We start from the raw sequence: 16,387 nt of genomic DNA on the forward strand, positions 1-16,387 counted from the left end.
GGTGAGGGTCTTGGTGGTGGCAACAGTGACCCAGTGCAGAAAATGGCAGAGCAGAGAGAGACACTTACCTCTTCATTCACTCTCCTTTTAAAGCCCTCCAAACCACACCCATTATCACCATTTTTAATCTATTCATTATGGCCCGGTGCTAGAATCTAATCACCTCTTCAAGGCCCCACCTTTCAATGACCATAATAGAATTTCCCACCCTCAACAGTTACAGTGGGGATTAAGTTTTGGGGGGACATTCAACCCAAAGCAACAATATATGCGCTTCACGTAACTTGTATATGTGAGTGTTCTGTCTCACCAGACTCAGACAATTCCTGGAGATTAACTGACCTCCTTCTGATGAAAAAAGTCCAAAGCTTTCAGCCCAAATGGTTTTATGATTTGGAAAGGTATCTACAAGGGAAACTCACTGCAAAAAAGTTAGGTCAAGGAAGTTCTAAGAAGAGTGATTTAAAACAAAGCTAAAAATTTATTCTAAAGACACCTGAAAGGAGGGAGAAAACTAACATTTATTGAGCTGATACACCAGGCCTTTCATACTCTTTTTCTGATTTATTCCTTTCAATGACCTTGTAAATAGGGTGATATGTCCATTTTAGAAATAATACAGTTGAGGCTTCAAGTAATTTTTCAGACAGGCCACAGAGTTACTATGCAGCAAAGCAAGAATAAGAAAACATACTTCCGCAGCTTCTAGCTCCCTTCGGCTCAGTGCAAGACACACAGGAGGCAATCAACACATTTGCTGAAAAGCATTAGTAACTGAATGAATGAACTTCAGCTCTGTTATTTATGTGTCCCTGGGCAGGAAAATTAACTTCTCTGTTTCATCATTTGTTAAAGGAAGATAATAATAACACCTCCTTCAAAGAGTGGAGGTAAGGAACAAATAAGGTGATAAAACAGGAAAAACAATTTGAAAATGTAAAATGATAAATAAATGTTAGATAGCATAACATTTGAAAAGTACACTCAGAGTCATAACCAAATACTGATAGGCACAAGACATGGGTGGGTGCAGTGCCAATAACTTACTGTGTGGCCCCATGATGATCACTTGGTATCTCTGTTTCTTCAGTTTCCTCATCTGTAAAATCACAATTGAGTTTAAAGTTGAGCACCTTAATAACACAGTCCCTAAGACATACCAAGTTATGAGACCTAGCCAAGCAAGTCTCTACATATAAAATTAATTTTAAAGTGTTTATTATACTTTCCAGGCTGTTGAAAAGTATGCAACTGATTGTTTATGTGTGGCATTCCAGCCTATATCAATACATGTCACAATTTGTATGTATAATTTGTGTGTGTGTATATATGAAAACCATTTTAATAATGGTTAATATTATCAGTATTTATACTTAACCTCCAAACACCAGTTTCTAAGAAAAACAGGCATTAGAAAATGTGGAAGAACAGGCAAGGAATTGGTATAGTGTGTCTGGAGAAGGAATATAAGTGGCTAGGGCCAGGGATAAAGAAACCTTTACACTTTCCTTTTGAATTTTATACCATTATTACTCCATTACAATTAAGAAATAAGACTAAAATTTTAGAAAAATCTGGTATAAAAAATGTAACATTAACACAAAATAATGTTTTTAGCCTTTATTTCAATTAGCTTAAATCATGAAAATATGAAGCCACTTCATTTTCAATATGATTATATCTTTTTAACAGACTTTGTGGTCCCTGGGCATATTTAACTCTTCCGAATGAAACAATCTTTCCCTTTTACCATTATTTTGTAAAACTGATTTGCAGGGTGGTGGATTAAATTGAACAGAATGATTTATTTCCTAATAATAACATTAAATACAGGTAGGGCAACCGTTTTAGCCCTGAGCTCAGAGAGAAATGAGGCCAACTGTGAATGAAGGTAGGCGAAGGAGAGGTTAGGTCAGGTCCAGCATTGCTAAGGACCACCGTTAAATGCTGGTGGGTGTCATGGCCTTTCCAAGCACGGGTGCTGGATAAAATTAGGTTCCTGCATTTTCCTGATCTGCTGCTATCACCAGTCACGGAGGGACTAGGACCTTCCCAGGCCCCTAAACACTGGAAAAATGATGGTGCCACCTCCCTTACGTAATTAAAACTGGAAATTCTTTTAGGAAACAAATTAAAACTTAAATTAGAACGAATGCTAGACTTTCTTTACAAATTTGCTGAAATAAAAATTCCGAATAAATTCATCAAAACCGAACTTTTTCTACTTTCCTCTCCTTCTCTAGCACCTCGGGCTGGCCTTCAGCCGCCGCCGGTTCCACAAGCCAGCACTCCTGGTACGCGCTTAAATCCCACCCACGTGGCCGCGCCCAGGTGCCAGCAGCGCCAGGTCCACTCTACCAAGCAGCTCCTCCTTCAGCCGCACACCTGGCCCCTAGCCCCGCCCCCGGGAGCGTCGTCGTGACGTCAGCGCGCCGTCCGCCGAAGCCCGGGGGCGAATGAGCGCAAGCGGCCGCGGCCCACCGTCGTACCCTCGCGTGCGCATGCGCGCTTGTTCCGGGAGCGCAGAAGACCTGGCGGAGCCCGGCGCGGATGGAGGCCTGAGGGCGGCGGGGGCGGAGCGCGCCGCGAGCTGGGGGCATGTCCGCGGCGGGCGCCGTCTAGAGGAAGGCCGAACAGCCGCCACGACGCTTTCAGTCGCGGCGAGACGCAAGCGAGCCAGGCCGAGGGCCGCGGCGGCGATGCAGCGACGGCGGCGCGCTCCGCCGCCCGCCTCTCAGCTTGCCGGGGGCTGCGGGGGAGGCGGCGGCGGCGGCGGCGGCGGCGGCGGCCGTGGTGGGAGCGAGGACGTGGAAGTGCAGTTCTCCGCCGGGCGTTTGGGCTCCGCCGCGGCGGTTTCGGCGGCGGCGGCGGCTGCGCGCAGCACGGAGGAGGAGGAGGAGAGGCTCGAGCGCGAGCACTTCTGGAAGATCATTAATGCCTTCCGCTACTACGGGTAAGGAGCCCGTGGCGGACCCCGGCGCGGCCAGTCGGAGCCCCGCCGTCCGGCCGCCTGAGCTGACCTCCGGGCCCCCCCGGTCACCTCGAGCCCCCCAGCCCCTCCCGGCCCTGCACACGCGTGCGTCCGGCGCGCCGTCTCATGCTCAGCCAGTGCCTTCTGACCTCAGGATCAGACTAGCGCTCGTGCCTTCCATTAAAGGTTTGGCTTGGAGGCCGGTGGGGGTGACCGAAGTCACGATTTAACAATTTCGGAAGTGCTGGGTGTGAGCGGTGTGTGTTCTCGATGTCCTCCAAGCTGACCATGTGGAGAGCCCAAGTTCACCTACACGTGGGATGCCGTGGGATGTGTTTTCCCAAACTGCTGCCGGTTCTTGTAAGAGCAGTTAAGATTTTCACCCCAACCCCCTTGGTGCTTTGAACATAACATGCGCATTTGTGGTGAGCAATTGAATGATGTGCTCAGTGTCTTTAACTGGTGGGTGTTTAAGGACGGAGGGGGTCCCAGTATGTTCTAAAACTTGGTGATTATTAAGGTAGGAAATCAGAAGGTACAGTAAGAGCCGCCTTTATGTTCTTTTATTCTGCAAGTGTGTATCGAGTTCTTGTTAACTGTGTTCCTGTTTCACAGTACAACTTCGTGACTTCCACGTTTCTTCTAGATAGATGTTAAAAAGTTTAATCACAAAATTATAACTGCAATATCAGAAAGGGATTTAATCAACTGGATTTTCAGATACAAATAACACTTTCTCATTTAAGGGATCTGAGAGTCCACTGTTGGCTGTTCTGAGGCTGCAATTGGAATTAGACAGATTTGACTTCCTATGCAGGTAAACCTGTTCGCTTAGGTGGGCTCCTACAGTGCTTTATGCAAACTTTAAAAAACAGTGTTTATCTCATTTGTATTATTTTGTTTATGGATATAAATCTCTTGCTTGACTGTGACCTCTTCAAGGACAGGGAGTGATCCGTAATTATGTCACCAGGACTTGGCATATATTGTTGAAGCTATATTTTTAACAAATAAAACAAGTAGTAAGAAAGAAATACTTTCATCGTTCCCAGATGGTCTTCCAATTTTTGACTGATGGTTAAATCAGTTTGTTACTGTTCTGAATTTAGAAGCTTGCTTAATAAAACTTTAAAGTTATTTAGAATCTGATTACATTTGTGACAGGAATTTTTGAAGTTCAAAGATCTTGATGAAATAATTTACTAATTAAGGCCAGGAATAGGAACCAAGGGACTGCATTACTTATGGAGCCCAAGAGGGGTTTGTGGTTAGGGTATTTTATTTCTCCAGATTTCGTAGGCAACAGAAGGAGGAGGGCAGAACCCCAGAGAATTGAATTTGATGCAAAAATTGTGCCTGGAAGAACCATACAGTGAGGTGAGGCAGCTGACAGGTAAGAGTGGTAGGTGCAGAACAGTTTTACACATTTTACTATTGAAAAATCTGGAGGGAATACTGGGAAATGCTTTGGGAGTATAGTGGACCCAATTAGATGTGTGTAATTGTAGTTAGTTTTAATAGGACCAATTTAAAATTGATATTTATGATTAAGTATTGGATTGGCCTTTGGTGGGGAAGGGTTTGACCTGGAACTCAGACTGAAGTGTGGCAATATAGAAAAGGGTGCTTGTGCGTATCCTACTGGTGATACTGTTTCTTGTACTCTGTCACTTCTTTTCCACATTAATGTGGTAAAGATGATTGAGGAAAAATTCGTTTAAAAAAAAAGGTCCTTTTTATTTGTATGTACTCTCTTGAAACACTTCAAATTCCTGTAAGGAAAATACTGTGACATCAAAAATATGCTTTTACAAATGTCACTTATAGGGTCGGAGTAGGGAAAGAATTGTATAGCAGAAAACACTCTGGATTGTTACATTCCAACATTTTATGATCTCTTGGACTTGTACTGCCCAATACTATAGCAACTAATCACATCTGGCTTGATTTAAACTTAATTAAAATTTAATAAAATTTAGAATTCAGTTGCTCAGTCTCACCACCCATATTTCAAGTGCTCAGTAGCCACATGTAGCTAGTGTCTGTGGTATTGGACAGTGCAGATATAAAAGCCTTTTCATCATCAAAGTAAGTTATGATGGGCGATTCTGTTTTAGACATTTAGCAAGTACTTACAAATTTTGGAGGGTTTGGTTTTACTGCTAAATGTCTTTCAGTGACATTTAAAGGAGATTTAAAGCTCATAGGTCAAGAAATGTCTTTTGATTAATGTTTTTCCTTTCTAATAGGTTCCGATTTTGTGATTCCTACAGATTTTGCTTAGATGACATTGATTAAGGTAAAAATGGGTATAAGCCTATTCGTGCTGAATAGCAAAACTGCTAGCCTTAAAACTACTCTTGTTATGAATGAAGATACCCCAGCACATAGGAAATACTATAGTTGAAAAATCAGAAGTCTTTTCAGAAGCTTCCTACTTTCAGAAAAAACAAAAAGAAACACACACACACACACACACACACACACACACACACACACACACACACACACACACACACAATACAAATAAGAAGATTCCTACTTTTAGAAGTAATGGTTAGGGTGGGATTTTAAAAACTGATATTTAGAGCTCATCTTCACAGATGAGAGATAGGCTTGTAAAGAGGTGAGCAGCTTGCCCAGGGGTTATACAATCAAGTTATGGGAGTCTGACCTGAAATCCAAAATGGTTCACTAAAATTTTACCCTGCATTAGTAAGGAGTGATACTAGTAAGACCAATTTAACCTTAGATATTTAATAAAGATTTTAAATGAATTGAGATAAGCTTTACTTCTGATAAGGTATGTTTTCCTGTTTGGATTCCTAGAGCAGTTCAGCTAGTGCAGAAGAATGAGTTTATGACCCTGGCCCTCGGCCCAGACTCAGTGTGGTGCCACCCTGATGAAAGGTGGCTAAATTGAGAGTTGGGGGTCACTGCTGACACCATCTTTCTAGAGACAGCTGGAGGTAGAGATACCCTTGAGGAAAAATGGCTACTGAGTGTACTTTTCCCTTTTTCCACCAGAGGATGTGGCCTCCTGATGCAGACTTAGTTCAGAACCAAGGAGAGTCTGATGTTTGTAAACATTCCTTTAAAGCAGGATTGAAGGGCAAGCCCGTGGCTCACTAGGGAGATTGTGGTGCTGATAACACCAAAGCCATGGGTTCGGATCCCTATATAGGGATGGCCAGTTAGCTCACTTGGGAGAGTGTGGTGCTGACAACAACACCAAGTCAAGGGTTAAGATCCCCTTCTCATCTTTAAAAAAAAAAAAAGGTTGACAAAGTTTCTTAAAAGGGCCAGGCAGAAGGCAATGTGTAAACAAAGGGGTGTGGCTGTGTTCCAGTAAGACTGCAAAAATGACCAAATAGCCAGTAGGCCATAGTTTGTCCACCCCTGCCTTAAAGCATATTGATAGTATAAGCATTTCCAGGATAGTGAAGTTAGCCCCAATTATAATAGTACAGTAAGGACTGGACCTAATGTTCTCCACTTTGGTAAGACCCCACCTATTTTAAGAGCATCTCTGTGGGTGTATGTTACTGACAGCTTTGCACACCATTAAGAAACTAGGAGTTAAGAGATATGTATGCTATATCTCATCCTGCTGTGTAGTTATTTCACTTCTGCAACATGACCTGACAACTCTTCTGAACAATCTATAACTCACCTCAACCCCCTGCAACTGTGGTAATAAATAGTCTCCATGGAGAACCAAAAGTGGTGCCTTGGGAGAGGAACTGAACATTTATTGCTTGCTTTTTCCATATGTTGAAATGTGGAGATTAAGCAGTGACAAAGATGAGACTTAAGTATTAGAAGAATTCATCTGATTAGAGATGGAGGTGGGGGAGGAGTTAGGCTGGAGACAGCATTCAGCTGGGAACAGTACTCCTAGGTAACAAGCCTCTCAGTAAACTTTAGAGACATAGTGGGGCCTGAGGTAGAGCATTACAGACAGGGTAATTTGTGGATAGTTTTATGGAGCAGAATCAAAAAGTATCCTGGGCTTATTGATTGTGGGACTAAGAGAAGAGGCATTTTAGGATGACTCCTTAGTTTTTGACTTGGGTGCATTTATGGTGTACCGTAGGTATTAGCTGTATAGGAAGGAGTGCAAGTTTTTGTGGGGCATGTGCTAGGTTCAGTTTGGGTATGAGTTTAGAAGTGTGGTGAGAGGGAGGTGGTGGGGCATCTAGTCCCCAGGAATACTAGGAAGGAAGTTCTGTGAGGCTGTTTAACCTGTTGACAATGAATTGTAAACTCTTGCAGCTCTGCTGTTTGCCTAATTTATTGTGGCCACTTCATTGTGTTGGTTTTTTTTAAAATATGAAGAAATGGCATAACAAATTCTATCTTAACCTGCTGGGGAGGGGAAATGCATGGGGGAATCCAAAGAGAGTGATTTTCCCAAAATCCCACGGGGTATAGAAGCTTAGGAGAGGTGGGGAGTATAGACAGTTCTGTTGAGGGACAGTAAATGTGGTCACTTTAAATGGCTCCTTTCAGTGTCATGCTCTCTTGATAGGAATATAAATTGATAGTCTTTCTGAAAGTCATATTGTATCAAGAGCTTTAAAAACACCTACACTTCTGACCTGGTAATTCTCCCTTTGGGAATTTATGCCAATTTTTTCCTTAAAATATACATAGATTTTGAATGCAAAGAGTATAGGCAGGTGAGAGTATCTAAATGCCCAATAGTTGGGAAATAGCTAAGTAAATTTTGATCGCATAAGATGGAATGATGAACAGCCAGTATAGTTCTTGCATTATATGTATTTGAGAACTTGTTTTTGATCTGGGAAAATTCTTGTGATAAAGATGGAGAATTACAAATGCTTCTTAAACTTTATTGTGCATGTGAATTACCTGTGGAACTTGTTAAAAGGCAGATTCCAATTCAGTAGGTCTTGGGTAGGGCCTGAGATGCTGCATTCTTAACCATTTCCAAGTGATCTGCTGTTCTGTGTACTACATTTTGAGTAGAAAGGTGCTAGATGAAATAACCCAGCCACAAAGTCAAACATTGCATGTTCTCACATGTGGAATCTAAAACAATCAGTCCTTATAGAAATAGAGAGTAGAATGGTGGTTACCAGAGGTGGGGTGGGGGCAGGGTAGGATGGGGAAGTGTTTGTCAAAGGGTACAATGTTTCAGTAAGAAAGGAGGAACAAGGGATAACTTTGATGTGATGGATATGTGCTTTAGCTTGATTCATTCATCCCATGTTGTATTCATATTTCATAACATCACTTTGTACTCCATAAATATATACAAGTATAATTTGTTAATATTCAATTTAAAAAAAGGAAAGGTACTAGATGACTTTATATTAAGCAATAACAAAACAGAAATATGCCAAAAAGTTAGAATGGTTTCCTCTAGAAGAGGGATTATTAGTCTTCTTTTCTTGAGTACTTTTACTTTTCTGCATTTTTCATATTTTCACAGTGAATATACAGTATTAGTTAAATATACCTACCACGTATTGAGTGCTTACTATGTTTTAAGCCACTGTGCTAAGTGTTCTGTGTATGTTATTTTGTTCCATTTTCAGTGAAACCCTATCAGGTAAGCAGAGGAGTGAAATGATTCCACCTCATGGGGTTTTACGGATATTTTTCAGAATAATCCATGTTTAGTGACTTGGTTTAGTGCCTGGCATTCATGAAATCTCAATAAATGGTAGCTTCTATGATTATTATTATTATTGTTATTTATTTTCTTGTTTTTGTATATGATACAGTTGGGGCACAGTGGAGGGAAATAACTTGCTCGGGGTTACATAGCAAATAGTTGGCATTCTCCTGATTTCAACCCAGATCTCTCTGACTTCTGACTCACTACATACGTCTCCAGGGGTGAAAAAGGAAACATCAAGCTGCCACTGCCAACTTGATCTCATCGTATCACCCCTAAGAGACCCCCCCAATCAAACTACCACATACAAGCTTCTAAAAACACCCCAGGTTTTGCTCAAGTTTTGTCAAGAACTTCTTCTGACCTTCTTTATTACAGTTCAGAAATTAGAAAGTAATTTGGCATAAGAAGATGAAAATGAAAGTTGTTGGGATGAATAGAAAGATTTAGGCAACCAAATAAAAAAGTATTTTTCACTTTCATTTAATATTGAGTAAGTGCCAAAGAACATTTAAAATAAGTACATAAATATTTATATATAAAAAATGTAGGGAATGATATGGTGAACACCCATGAACCTACTACCCAGTTTTTTTGGGTTTTTTTAAATTACCTTATTCCTTTTTCCCCCCAGAGAAAATCACCTTCCTGAATTTTCATTTTTTTGCTTTCCTTTTGGTTTTTCCACATATAGTTCAATCCCTAAACAATATATTGTTTAGTTTTATATAAAGTGGATTGTACATTATGTATTTTTGTGCAACTTGTTTTTCTTTTTTTTTTTTTTTTTTTTTTTTTTTTGTCTTTTTCGTGACCGGCACTCAGCCAGTGAGTGCATCGGCCATTCCTATATAGGATCCGAACCCGCGGCGGGAGCGTCGCCGCGCTGCTAGCGCAGCACGCTACCGAGTGCGCCACGGGCTCGGCCCGCAACTTGTTTTTCAACAAATATTTATATTCCTGAGTTTTATCCATATTATTGTGTATAGCTATAATTTATTTCACTGCATTCTATTATATATACTGTAGTTTCTCCATTCAGGGTTGTTTCTAGATCTTTTATGTTATTTCTAACAGTGCTGTGATGAAGATTATGTTTCATGGTGCCCATTTGCAAGAGTTTTTTGAGTATATGTTTAGGAGTATAATTGCTAGTTCATGAGGCAAGTACCATATTCAGCTTTACTAGGTAATGCTAAATGAGAGGAAGAAACAAACTCAGTTTCTCACCCTAAACTCTCACAATAGGCTGTGACACCAAATGTGTGATTTCTCCCTACCAGCAAGCAGGTAGTTCTGTAGCATTCACCAGCTGGGTGTCTTCCAGTTCACTTTCAATACTACCTGGAGACAGCGTCAGATCTCAAAGTTTGAGGACCTAGTCCCACAAGGCTGTTCCCCACTTCCAATGCCAATTGCAAGCCCCAGGTTGTTTTACTTGTGCTTCTTACCCACTGACTATAAATCAGGGTTCTCACAACTCCTTCCTGGGTTTGACTAATTTGCTAGAGCGGCTCATAGATCTCAGGGAAACACGTTTACCAGTTTAATATAAAGGATATTACAAAGGGTACAGAAGAGGAGATGCATAGGGCAAGGCATAGGGAAAGGGACAGAGAGCTTCATGCCCTCACCAAGTGCGACACCCTCCAGGAACCTCCATGTGTTCAGCTATCTGGAAGTTCCCCGAACCCAGGCCTCTTGGGTTTTTATGGAAACTTCTTCACAGGGCATGACTGAAACGTGGACAAAAAGGGTATGATCTAATACTAATAGACTGAGTGGGGAAACCCAGCAAGGCCTGTTTGTTTAGATTCTTCTTGGCTTCTCTGTGCAACATTCCTTCTTCTTGGAAGGTACCTCTCCTGAAATGGGGGTCTTATGACCTACAATCAGACAAGGTAGGTCAAAGAATTTCTTTATGGCCAGCTTCAAGACAAAAAAGTGAGGGAAGATTAGAATAAGGGCTATGGGAGTTATGAGCCAGGAACTGAGGATGAAAAACAAAAAACATATATTATAAATACCACACTAAATTATTTTTCAAATTGTTTTTGTGTACCCATCAGTGTATAAGCGTCCTAGTTAGTCTACATTTTCCACCAAATTTGATATAGTCAGGCTTTTAAATTTTGCTCATGGTTGATGTAAAATGACATTTCATTGAGAGTATATATTTAACTTTTAAAAATGTTCTCTGGTTTTGACTGAGTAATCCCCAGAGTGACCTTTAGAGTTATTGGGAAGCTTTGCAATGCAGATTGTGAATATTGTCATATAAAACCAAATAGCATTTCAATTTTTCATTTGCTGAGTACTTTTGTTATTATATAAGATCTTTTATGGTATTTTAAAAAATTCAGCTTGGTTGGCTTTTAGTTAATTTTGAAACACATTTTGTGTATATTCTAAAGTAATTTCACAGCAGCATTTCTCTACTTGATGGAGAAAACTAAAGTATTCAGCTGGTTTTGCTAAACATTTTAAGTTTTAAAATTGAAATTATAAAAATAAGCTAATTGTACATTAATCCTCTTTATGTTTCCTCTTTTTTCTCTTCTCGTTGCTACAGATATTTACTTTTACTAGTCATAATCCATTTGTCTTTTGTTTGGTTTCTTAGAGAAGAATTTGTAATAAAGTAAAAACAAAAAACTTCCTAAGTTGATATCCCTTAAGAAGCCAAAATATTATAAATGGTAGGACAGTATCCAACATAATAAGAGAATAATTATACAGAAAGACAACCTTAAAATAAGATTGGCCTCTGATGAGAATTCTTTTGCCAATTAAAAAAACACCTTTTATGTTTTAGCACCAGTATGCATGAGCGAGTGAACCGAACAGAAAGGCAATTTCGATCACTTCCAGCTAATCAGCAGAAACTGCTTCCTCAGTTTCTTCTTCACTTGGACAAGATCCGGAAATGCATTGATCATAATCAAGAAATACTGCTGACCATTGTGAATGATTGCATACACATGTTTGAAAATAAAGAGTATGGAGAAGATGTATGTGAAAGTTTGTTCTATTTGTTTTTATTTTAGGATTTAACTTCTAGATTTTGAGGTCTTTAGTTTATCTCTCTGGATTTCATTTTTATAATCTTGCACAGGTCATTTGCTCAGAGAAGGTTTTCACTTTTATGTTTAGTCATTTGATTAGGCTTAGTAGAACAGTAAGGCAGAGACTGGATTTATTCACTGATTTTGTTTTTTTAAATACTAAAATAATTGTTGGCATTTTGATGCTCTTTTGACATGGTGTTCTAAATGTTCTTGTATATAGGGTTAGTGACTTAAATTTTTATACACGACTTTACTAGCTATATAAAATTAATTTCCCTTGCTAAACTCATATTTTTTTAGTATCTTGTATTTATTGATATTCATCTTTTACTGTAAGAAATTATTTTCACTTATACATCTCAAGGGACTGGCAGTAATAGAAACTGAAGTCCTGTTTTTGTATCCACAGGATGGATACAGTTGGGCCACTCCAGTGTGAGCCTCTCCATGCTGCCCCATCCATGACCAGGAGGGACTTTCTTCCCTCTCCTAGAGAGAGAGGATGTTCGGTCTCCATAGCAGCTCAGTTCTGGTCCTCTCCTGAGCAAAGACTGCTTAATTATATGGTGGTTTTATGATTAATGGACCATAATCTATTGAGGGTAGAAGTGAGACTACCACACTCTTTTCATTTAGGATCTCAAGCTGCAATTGAACCCCGGTTGAGGTGAGAGGCTAGTGATTTATCCACTAAACCACCTGTATAGCTCCATAGTAGCATGTCTGTTTAACCATATTCAAAATTTGTTACTTTCTCAGAAGCTAATTGATTTCTATTTTTTAAACAGGGGAATGGAAAGATTATGCCAGCATCTACATTTGACATGGATAAGTTAAAATCCACACTGAAACAGTTTGTAAGAGACTGGAGTGAAACTGGGAAAGCAGAACGGGATGCCTGTTACCAGCCAATCATTAAAGAAATTTTAAAAAATTTTCCAAAAGAGAGATGGTAAATAGTGCCTTGTTTTTAACCAATTTCTTTAAGATTTGTAAGCACTGAGTTTCTCTATGAGACATATCACAGTCTCGATTTACTTTTATAGATGCTGCAAGCCTGTGTGTTTTGCATGTGTGAGTGTTGTATTTGTTATTGGATGTTTTGTCTGCGTGAGGTTGTAGTTAGTATTTTGAATAATTTTTGCTCTAGTATTTATGGGAAATTACTCTAGAAATTAAATAAGAAGGCTAGATTGAATATTCATTATCAGTGATGTGTATCTTTTTATAATTTGCTTTATGGCAAAGCAAAAAGCTACTTTTAATTATTGTGACACTTTTAAGCAAATGAGGGCTCTATATCTTAGAGCAGAGGCTCTTGACTTTTGTGTTGTGTAACCCTTGGGCAGTCTGAAACCCATGGTCTGCTTTTCTGAATAACTTTCTTAAATGAATAAAATAAAATGCATAGGATTACAAAGAAAATGATTATCTTAAAATACGATTATCAAAATACATAAAAAGTGAATTTGTGATATAACATGCTTTTTATCATGCATCACATTAAATACCATCTAGCAGCAAGTGTAATTAATGTATTATGAAAATGCTGAATGATATATACATTATTTTAGGAACCTCAGCAGCTAACATGAAGTGAAAATAAATGTGCTTTCTATTGGTGATAAAGTCACAGATACTGCTAAAAATACTATTGTTTGTTGCCTGCATTCATATTGAAGAAAAAATACCATTTAAAGGTTAATGAAACAGGTAATTTTTTTCTCATCCCCTTCATTGACTCAGTGAATTCTGTCCACAGACCCCATGATTTAGGGGCTATATATTGAAAGAGAACCATAGGATGGAATTCAGTCTGTCATTTAAAGGATCTTTGTAGAGAGACTCCTTTTCCTTATCTCATTCCCCTCCTTACCGATTGATAACTTTAAGTTTGGGCATATCCTTCCAGGAATTTTAATACATACTTGTGTGTGTGTGTTTCCTCTCTCTTTTTTAAACTTTTTATTTTGAAAGAACTTCAAAATTTCAGGTAAGTTGCATGAATTGTACAGAGACCTCCCAAATACTCTTTACCTAACTTCACCAATTTTTAACATTTTACCACATTTGCAGTATCATTTCCTCTTCCTGTGTTCCTCCTCCTTTCCCCTGCTTTAAATGTGTGTGTGTGTCTAAAACTACATGTGCACCAAATTATTATTTAAACTATTTGAGAGATTAGTTTGTATATATCATGCTTTTTTACATTTTAATACTTCAGAGTTTATTCTTAAGAATAAGGATATTCTAATCTATAATCTGTATTCAAATCCCATAAATTACCTTGTTATGTTCTTGCTAACATTTACTTTTCTGTCCTGTCTAGAATCAAATCCAGGATATTGTATTGCATTTGATTGTGATGTCTGACTTTACTCTGTAACAGTTTTGGCCTTTCTTTGACTTTCATGACATTGACATTTTGGAGAATAAAAGAAAGGTTTTTTTTAATAGAATATTTTTTGACTTTTAAGACTGATGTTTCCTCATGGTTAGATCTAAGTTGTATATCCCCAGTGGAAATAGTACACAATTGGTATTATGTTCTTTTCAAGATATCACATCCAGAAATATACAGAACTCTGTCAGCCCATCGTTGATTATTTTAATTTTAATCACCCAGTCAAGACGTTATTTGGTTTCTTTACTGTTCAGTTAGTATTTCCTTTCTCACAACTAATGAGGAATTTCTGACGAGACACTTTTAGACCATGCAATTTATTTTCTGTTTTGGGGGGGGTGAGTGGGGGCAGCTGGCCGGTACAAGGATCAAACCCTGGACCTTGCTGTTATCAGCACCACACTCTAACCAGCCCCCTTATACCATGCAATTAATGTACTGCTTGTCCTCAGGCTTTCTCCTGCCTAGAATTGTCATCCATTGATGATTCTTGCATGAACCAATCTGTGCTATAGTGGTTGTGGAATAGTGACTTTCTAACTCTACAGTTATCAGCTGACATTCTACTGTAAGGAAGAGCCTTTCCTTCTCCCCTACCTATGTATCTAACTACTTATCAGGAAAGACTCATGGTTCCTATTTTATTCAGGGAGTTATAATCCATTCCTGTTATTTTTTATATTGTTCAAAGTGCCTCAGATTTGGCCAACAAGAGTTTCTTCAAGTTGGCTCCTATGTCCTTTGAGCATACCCTCAATTTTTTTTTTTTTCTTTTTTTTTTTTTGAGTTCTTCCTTACTTTCTGGCACAGTAAGATATGTCAAGCCCATCTTGTATCTTCCCTATTTCATTTCTGGAATTGTCTACTTCTCCAAGGACCTGGTTCTGTTTAGTGCGAAATGGAGTGTAGAAACCAAGATCTGGCATTGAATATGTTCGTTGTTACTATAATATGTCATTTGCTTCTCTAGAAATCATGGGTTCATACTGGTAACTCAATTCCAGTCCCAGCTTTATAGGACTTCTCCTTAGTTTCTTCTCTTCTCTGTGTGTACCTTTTCCCGCTTGAGAACCTTCGCATCCGACGACATCAATACATTTACTTATTTGCTCAGTTGTCTACAGTATTCACAAAACAGTTTCACACTTGCTACATCCATACCTCTATGAAAAAGAAGCCTACTAAAAGGAGCTCAGAATTTGCTAGCAGTTTTTTCCCCCTAGACTAAGGGTATATAGTAAAAATATTCTTCATGATTTGTTCACATTAGCCTTCCCCCACCCCGCCCCCCGCACCAGTACATTTATTTGTTTTGTTTGCTTTCAGTTTTAGGGTTGTTGTGTCCCTTCCCCTTCCCAAACCCCCAGTTCTTGTTGATTTATTTTTATTTTTTGATTCACGGACTATCAACTAGACAAAAGTAGGGAAAAAAGTAATGTTCAGAAGTGTCATTTCTTCCCCTATTCTATACCCCATATCTCACCACCCCTGTCATTCCACACATCATGTAGGTAGGTAATCAGTATCATTGGTTTCTGGTTTCTTTTTTTGTTTACAAAAGTAAGCAGGTATATATTTTCCTTTTTAATTACTTCCTTTTGTAATATACAAAAGATAGCATATTATATATTTAATTTTGCACTTCAGTTTTTTCACTTAACAATATATCGTAGAAATAGCTACATATCAGTTCATGGAGATCTTCCTCAGTCTTTTATTTTTACAGCTCCAGAGTACTCTGTTATTTGGATGTGCCGTAGTTTAATAAACCAATCTCCTACATTTGGCTATTAAGGTAGTTGGCACTATCTTTCAATTATAATAATACTACAATTAATAATCTTATGTATATGTGTTTTCATATTGTTAAAGGTATATTTTTACTTTAAATTCTAAGAAGTATGATTGGTACATTTGAAAGATAAATGGGTATGTTGCTTGGTTAGTGTATTATTAGTTATCTATTGCTGTGCAACAAATTACTGCAAACTTAACTGCTCAAAATAACCCACATTTATTTCAGTTTCTGTGGGTCAGTAGTCTGGGCATGGCTTAACTGGGTCTTCTGTGTAAGGGTCTTACAGGGCTGCAATCCAGGTGTCTGCTGGGCCGTGTTCTCACCTGGAGGCTTGACTGAGGAAGAATCTGCTTCCAGGGCCACTCATGTTGTTTCTTTTTGTTTCATTGCCTTTGTAGGGTTGAGGCAGAATTCATTTCATTGTGGTTGTAGGACTGAGGGCCTTGGCTTTTTGCTGGCTGTCAGCTAGAAGCCTGCCTCAGCTCCTGGAAGCAACTCG

General features: G+C 39.0%; 1 protein-coding gene across 1 annotated transcript in view; it reads left to right on the forward strand.

Moving 5' to 3' along the window:
• The first annotated feature begins 2,524 nt into the window (after nt 1–2,524).
• Nucleotides 2,525–16,387, forward strand: part of CARNMT1 (carnosine N-methyltransferase 1) — a 43,666-nt gene continuing 29,803 nt past the window's right edge. Inside the window, exons 1-3 of the mRNA XM_063081171.1 lie at nt 2,525–2,953; nt 11,434–11,629; nt 12,475–12,638. Of these exons, the coding sequence (XP_062937241.1) occupies nt 2,700–2,953; nt 11,434–11,629; nt 12,475–12,638 (614 nt within the window). The 5' untranslated portion in view covers nt 2,525–2,699. The remainder of the gene's footprint in view (nt 2,954–11,433; nt 11,630–12,474; nt 12,639–16,387) is intronic.

Source organism: Cynocephalus volans, chromosome 16 (genome assembly GCF_027409185.1).
Source record: "Cynocephalus volans isolate mCynVol1 chromosome 16, mCynVol1.pri, whole genome shotgun sequence".
NCBI lineage: Eukaryota > Metazoa > Chordata > Mammalia > Dermoptera > Cynocephalidae > Cynocephalus > Cynocephalus volans.